We start from the raw sequence: 7,021 nt of genomic DNA, 5'->3' as shown, positions 1-7,021 counted from the left end.
ATACAACCACCTCATAGACTGGTTCTGATGAGCAGCATCGCGACCACCCCTGGCCTAGGATACCAAATATATATGTTCCTAAGTGGCAGTTTCTCCTCTTTTAAAGGATGAGGAGGATGGAGGGTTTTTTTAATCCACAAAGAAACCTCCAAGGACATTGTCCCATGGTGTGATCCCCAAAGAGGAGTTTCTGGTTAAACTGTCTACTTTGAGAGCAACTCTGGCATTTGGAGTGTGGGCTGGACTGAGCCCAGGCTACCATGCCTGGGGTGTGCCCTTGATAATCCAACTACCAAGTGGGACTGTGCTCCCCAAGGGGGCATCGTCCCCCATGCAGCTGCTTTGTGAGTGGCTTAGTGTTGCATTCTGGAAAGGTTGGTTTGCTTTCAAAACCACCTTTTTTCTAGTTGAACCACCTTCTCAGGAATATTCCAGTCGTGGTGAATATTTGTCATTTGAGGGTGTGTTTTGTCATTTGAGGAGGTGGGGATAGGGTAATAAGGGTAAAGGATGCTCGTGTGGCATCCTAGCCAGCCTGGGACCAGTACAATGACAGAGCGATTGGCAAATGGTTGGCTTTTAGCAATGGAGGGTGCCCTTCGGCACTGTGTTTCCAGCCCTTGCTTCAGAGCTGAGGAAGCCATGGACCAACCCTCCCCAAGCAAGGGCTACCATTAATGAGCCCCTCCTTTCTCCACCCTGCAGCTACTGTGTTTCCCTCGGAGGCGCTCCTAGAGTCAACTGCAGCAGAAGGTAACATCTACTATGAGGGATCCCTGTGGGCTCATTACCACTCTGCACCCCTAGGTTCATCTCTGATTCAGATAAGGTGCAGAAGGCCTAGAAAGTAGGGTGCTTAGCTCCCAAGAGGGGCCCTTCCACATAAGGCCTTAGGTCTGAACAGGTATCTCTTGCATCGATCGTGTCTGAGACTGAGGAGGAATCAACTTGAAGATACATCTCCAAGGAGTTCTCAGTGGACTCTTGTTTCTAGAGTTTCTGTTATCCTTTCTTGTTGCTCGCTCCTGTGTTCCTCACCCAGCTGTGCTCATCTCTGGCCAGCCTATGGTGCTGGATCTCTGGCTACAGGGCCTTGAGAGGCAGGTGCCTACCTGCTAAACGTAGCCAAATTGCTAGGACAGCATCCTTGCCCTTGCCCTTTCTTTAAGCCCATGTTAGGCCACCCTTGTTTCTTCTTAACAGAGAGAAATCACAATCCTTCAACTCATGGGCATCAGAGGTCATGTACTTCCCCCTTGGGTACCTCCAGTGAGAAATCTGGGAGACATAGTCAATACAGCCTGGGATTCTGGCAGTCTGGGCTTTGGGAAGGGAAGTCACTTCCCATTTCCCATGGGAAACCTTGGCCCTAGGAGAAGCTCAAGGACAACATTCTCACCAAAGCCTCTGCCCTGCCCAGGGTTGGCATGCAGCAGTTGGGAATGCTGATGGTACACGCATCAGGCCCTCCCATTCCTCAGGTCATCTCTTTCCTCTCCCTCTGGCCCATGGGGTGAGGCCTGACTTAACCTCTTTCTCTTTCCTATGATTAAGGACACAGAAGACACTAGAAATGAGGGTGAGACTGGCTTTATTCTGACTTAGCCATGTCCCTTACCAAGATTCCCACATTTTCTTATTTGCAGCAGCTATAAGAGGAGAATCTGTTCCTTCCTCTGGAGTGGTTTCCCCTGAGGACCCTGTTACATGTTAAGAACCACATCTTGGCCTGACAAGCCCTTTGGTATAACTGGTCCAGCCAAGGATGGGAGCAAGAGGGTGGAGGGATTTGGCTGATCTGCCTGTCACACAGGATTGCAGATAGGACTTACTCGGAGTTGCTCTTATCAGGAACTCCAGTGTCAGGTGGGAGTCACATTTCTTCTAGATATAGAGACCTCATGTGGAAGCCCAGTGGAGAGCTCAGACAGAAGCTGAGTGCTGTGGCTGCAGTGGGTTAAGGGTAACTCTCAGGTCACTTCCTCTCCAAGCCCCAGTTCTTGTAGGTCAGTTCTTGTAGGTGCCCTGGACAAATTCCAGGGCTCCGGAGCAATTCAAAAACAGAGATTCCAAGCCAGTATCTTACTTAAAGGGGAATATTAGAAGCATTTCCACTAGTGTGAAAAACAAGGCAAGTATGCCCTCCATCCCCACTGCTGTTCAATGTCATACTGGAGGTAGTAGCCAATGCAATTAGAGTAGAGAAATCAATTAGAGGCATAATAATGAGAAAAGTTATTTTTGCATCCCTCTCCTGGAGTTCTGTATAGGTTACATGTAGACATATCAGAATCAGAGTGAGTATGTTGGTACAGAAATATTTCCTCCACAAGCAGCCCTTTAGAATTGAAGAACTCAGTGCCAGACAGGTTTCTTGACTTTCCCAAAGTTACACAGCAAGACAATATCCAGATCAGGAGTGATGGCTTCTCAGCAGATCCTAGTTTACTTTCAGCCCGTGAGTGTCCTCAGAGGAGATCTAATCTTATATATATATATATATATTTTTTTTGATTTTGTTTTTCATCTTCTACAATTGGCAAATGCAGAGACTACCACCACAAATACCGGGTCTACTGTTGTGACAGATAATCAGTAATTTTGAGTCTGTTTCTGTTATGTCATGATGCCAACTATATCCATGGGCTTTACTGTTATTCAGGAAAAGTTTTAGGGAATGGGATGGGAGGGAATGTTGTGAGTACACAGTGACCTGGATCCCAGAGGTCAGCTAGAGTGAAGCTTCCTTCATTGCCCATGCTCCTGGGAGTAGGGAGAAATCAGTCAGAATGTGGCATCTCCAAGAGCCTGTGTGCTTTGGAAGCAGAGACCAGTGGGATCAGTCTCCAGTTCAGAGTGACAACCCAGCTCCCCCATCTCCACAGCTCTGTGCTGACCCCAGCCATCCTGGCCCTGAGGAAGGCTATAAGGCCAGGAAGATCACATGCAAAATGTGCTCCAAGCCAACCTTAGAGCTACAGATACACATCAGAGCTCCTTCCAGGACATCCTGATGTCATCACGCTGCTCTTCAGTGTGGGATGTTATGTGTCCCCTGTCTGAGTGAATCAGGCAGAGCCCATGGTCTGCTTAGAGAAGGGTCTTGTGTATCTCTAGGCCCCTTCCAGGATGCAGATTAGGTGGAGTCTTTTATTCTCCTCCAGCAGAAGCTCTAAGACTTGGGTTTGGGCCAAGCAGTCACTGTCCTCTTCCCCATGAAGAACTCTAACCTTAAGGCATGTTAGAGCCCAGCCTAGTTAGAGATTCTCTCAAAGATATTTGCCTATGGGAAAGACCCTGAATGCCCTGCAGGCCCTGAGACCTTGTCTCTCAGTAGGAGTGTACAAGAGAAATTCTGTGCCTTCCTCTAGGATCTGATTATGATTTGGCCCTGAGACTGGTGAATGGAGATGGCAGGTGTCAGGGTCGGGTGGAGGTCCTGTATCAAGGCTCCTGGGGCATAGTGTGTGATGATAGCTGGGACACCAATGATGCCAACGTGGTCTGCAGGCAGCTGGGTTGTGGCTGGGCCATGTCAGCTCCAGGAAATGCCCGGTTTGGCCAGGGCTCAGGACCCATTGTCCTGGATGACGTGCGCTGCTCAGGGTACGAGTCCTACCTGTGGAACTGCCCCCACAATGGCTGGCTCTCCCATAACTGTGGCCATAGTGAAGATGCTGGTGTTATCTGCTCAGGTAGGCATCAAAGATCTCTGGAGGGTCAGGTGTGGTGACTCACAACTGTAATCCCAGCACTTTGGGAGGATGAGGCAGGCAGATTGCTTGAGCTCAGGTGTTCAAGACCAGTTCTGGGCAAGATGGCAAACCCCGTCTCTATTAAAAAAAGAAAATCACTTGGGCCCATTCTGGGGACAGACTGTATTCAGAGAATATAGTGACAAACAGGTTTCTCACTCCAGGGCCCCCGCCCAAGACTTTCCTGGTTATCTGGTGGCTCTGGAGTTTAGTTGGGGCAACTGGCCTGTGGGTACAATGCCATGGTCAGCACGGATCCCCAAGCTGCAAGCAGTGCCCCAACATTGGTTTGGGGGTGACTGAGGCACCGGTGTTCAGACACAGGGTCCAGCATGCTGACATCAGAAATAACGAGCTTTTTATTCTGCTGTAGGAACGTCCGCATAACTCATAGCCCTGTTTTCCCCGATGCTCCTTCTCAGGGATGGCATGTTTCAGGGACCTGGTTGGTGAAACCTCCCCTCCCCTTGAACACCGTATTACCTTGAGTGCTGTCAGCCACTGACCCAGAGGGAAGGATGCATTTGTAAATAGTTCACTTATGATTGCTGTGAAGAGAGGCAGGGAAGTGGGGTAAGGGTGGGAGGATGTCAGTGAGTCACAAATGGTGGGCTCACATGCAAGCTCAGCGTGGGGAGCAGGGGGACCTCCCAGAGGATCACCAAGAATCCACGTCAAACCTCAGAGTCATTGCCGCTCAAGGGTGGAGAGTTAGGGTCTTCATCCACTCATTGCTTAGGGTGGCTGTTTGCTGCTCCCTGGGTGTTGATACTGAGGTTGTTGTGGCCAGTCCCAGGCACCGAAGTGACCTTCATATCCCTGGAGAGTGAGCCGCAGGCACAGAGACGGAGGCAATGCCGGGGGCTGTGGGTTCCCTGAGGGACTGAGGGCTTCACGGTGGGCACTGGCAGGGCCCACTTGGTGGACATGTGATGGGCATCAGCTGAGGGTGTGGCTACCCCAAGTCACTTCAACCTTAACTCTAGTTGGAGTCACTGAGTGTTTGGTGTCTAATGTTGCTATTTTTTCTCATAGCTGCCCAGCCTCAGTCGACGCTCAGGCCAGATGAGTCCCCAGAATCCTTCCTTGGGATACCCCTTCTCTTTCTGCTTGGTTACCCCTTCCCCAATCCACAGAGCCTTCCTGCTTCTCTGCAGATACTCTCGGGCATGTTATTTTCACCCCAGCTCTATAACTGAGACCCTAGCATGGTGCTTCTTAAGCACACGTAGGATTCAGCTTCTGCCTTCTCTTCAATCCATCTCAGCTTTCATCATACAGTTCCATGCTGTCCCAATGGAAAACCCTTACAGGTTCAGAAAGAAGCCACCTGTTTAATGAGCTTTGGCCCCTTTATGTTCTGGGCTGACATAACCTTTCTGAGAATTGAGGGTGAGACCCTCTAATGTTCTGTTGAAGGCAAGGTCAGTATAGGCCTGATACCTGCATCTCTCACTACTTGAAAGACCCTTGAAAGACCCCCAAATTCTGCAGGGCCATGTCTGCATTCAGAAGAGGCAGAGGCCATGCTCAGGTGAGAGAGAGGCTAAGAAATGTTTCTGGTGCCTTCACTTACCAGGAAACCTGATATCCCCCGGGTGGGCCCGCTAGTCCCCCGAATATCTTAGCTGCAAGTGTCAAGACTTGGCAGTGGTGTCAGATGAGTCAGACAGTCCATGTGTCAGTGGATGGTGGGAGATTGAGGTGGCGAAGGTTTCCTAATTGAGAAGAGGTCATCCCTGTCTCAGAGAGAGATGGAAGGGCCTGCATGGTGTCCTTTGTCCCTGAATGAGTTCTGTGGGCAGGAGACCTGGGCAGACACATGGGGAGCAAGTGGCTGGACCTGGGAGTGGAATTGTTTTCACAACCGGGTCCTAGGAAATGCCCGGTTTGGCCAGGGCTCAGGACCCATTGTCCTGGATGACGTGTGCTGCCTGGTCCAGAGAACTGCTTGCTTTTTACCTTTTTCCCTTCAAATCCAATTGTATCCTTTCTCTTTGTTGCTGTTTACAGACAGTTGGCCTGTCAGGATATTACCTGTACTCAAAGAAGGTAAAGAATCCTCTCAACACTCCCTGGGGCTCACTTTCTACCTCTGCATACACTTCGGAGTTCATAGTTCACTTATGATTGCCATGAAGAGAGGTGGGGAAGTAGGCTAAGGGTGGGAGGATGGCAGCAGGTGATAAACAGTTGGCTCAACAGTGAGCTGGGCACTAGGAACAGGAGTAGGACCTCCCAGAAGATCATTAGGAATCATTAGGCTCACGATAGGATGAGGCTCAAGGTGGGCCCTTGCTTCTTCATGTTTCTGTGGGTTGGGTAGGGAGGAAGCTGGAATCTCTGAAGACCCAGAACTAGATGTGATGTTGGAGAGTGGAGGGTGCTGGCGACCTGTCTCCTGTGGGATCCTGTTCCAAGTGGTCAGGAAAGATCCTCATCTGTGTGCTCAGGACAAGCCTTGGGGGTCTCCCTAATCCTACGGGGACCTCATCCCTGCCATCTCTGGTACTTTCCCAGTCAGCCAGACAGGACCATGCTCCTGAATAAGGGAGGGGTCTGGGCCTGCCATCTGCAGCTGAGAAGCTCCATCCTCTGTGTACCCAACTAGATAGTGGGATATCCAGTCCTATCACCTCCACTGGGGTCACAGGTGCTTCCCCAGAAGTTGAGCATCCATAGACCTGGGCAGAGTAGGCTGTCAGTGCTACTTTCACTATAATTAAGCCTAATCTCTGGCTTCATTATGCAAAGGTGACTGCCTGCCTGGGTGACTTAGTTCATTAGGAAATGCCCTGAGTGTGGAACTTGCCCTAGATTGTTAGGGGTCTAGGCCTGCCATTTGTAGCTGTGTAGCTCCATCCTGTCTGCCCCCAGAGTGGGGAGTGGGGTGTCCATTCCTGGCCCCTCCTCTGGGATGTCATACATGCTTACCCATAACTTGAGCTTTTATAGACTTGAGTAGAATAGGGCATCACTTTTTCCACTATGACAAAGCTTAACCTCTGGGTATGGTAATCTTCAGTCGTGACTGCGTGTCCTGGTGACGTTGGCATTTGTATTCAAACTTGACTACTTTGCCTACTGCTCTGAGTGTTGTACATGCCTTATCCTTGACCTCATCATAGAGATGGATGAAGGGTTCTTGTGTTCCCCTGTAGGATCTGAATCCAGTTTGGCCCTGAGGCTGGTGAATGGAGGTAACAGGTGTCAGGGCCGAGTGGAGGTCCTATACCGAGGCTCCTGGGGCACCGTGTGTGATGACT

The 7,021-nt window shown here is 50.2% G+C and overlaps 1 protein-coding gene across 1 annotated transcript in view; it reads left to right on the top strand.

The window, feature by feature from the left end:
* LOC105554592 (deleted in malignant brain tumors 1 protein-like) overlaps positions 1-7,021 on the top strand; it is a gene marked incomplete at its 3' end in the record, with an annotated part of 42,430 nt that overhangs the window by 22,371 nt on the left and 13,038 nt on the right. The window contains 3 exon segments of the mRNA XM_012001136.1: positions 706-753; positions 3,372-3,695; positions 6,917-7,019. Of these exon segments, the coding sequence (XP_011856526.1) occupies positions 706-753; positions 3,372-3,695; positions 6,917-7,019 (475 nt within the window).

This window comes from Mandrillus leucophaeus, unplaced genomic scaffold, assembly GCF_000951045.1.
Source record: "Mandrillus leucophaeus isolate KB7577 unplaced genomic scaffold, Mleu.le_1.0 Scaffold65, whole genome shotgun sequence".
Lineage (NCBI taxonomy): Eukaryota > Metazoa > Chordata > Mammalia > Primates > Cercopithecidae > Mandrillus > Mandrillus leucophaeus.
Note: the sequence above shows the minus strand (reverse complement) of the source record. Positions and strands in the feature narration are given on the sequence as shown.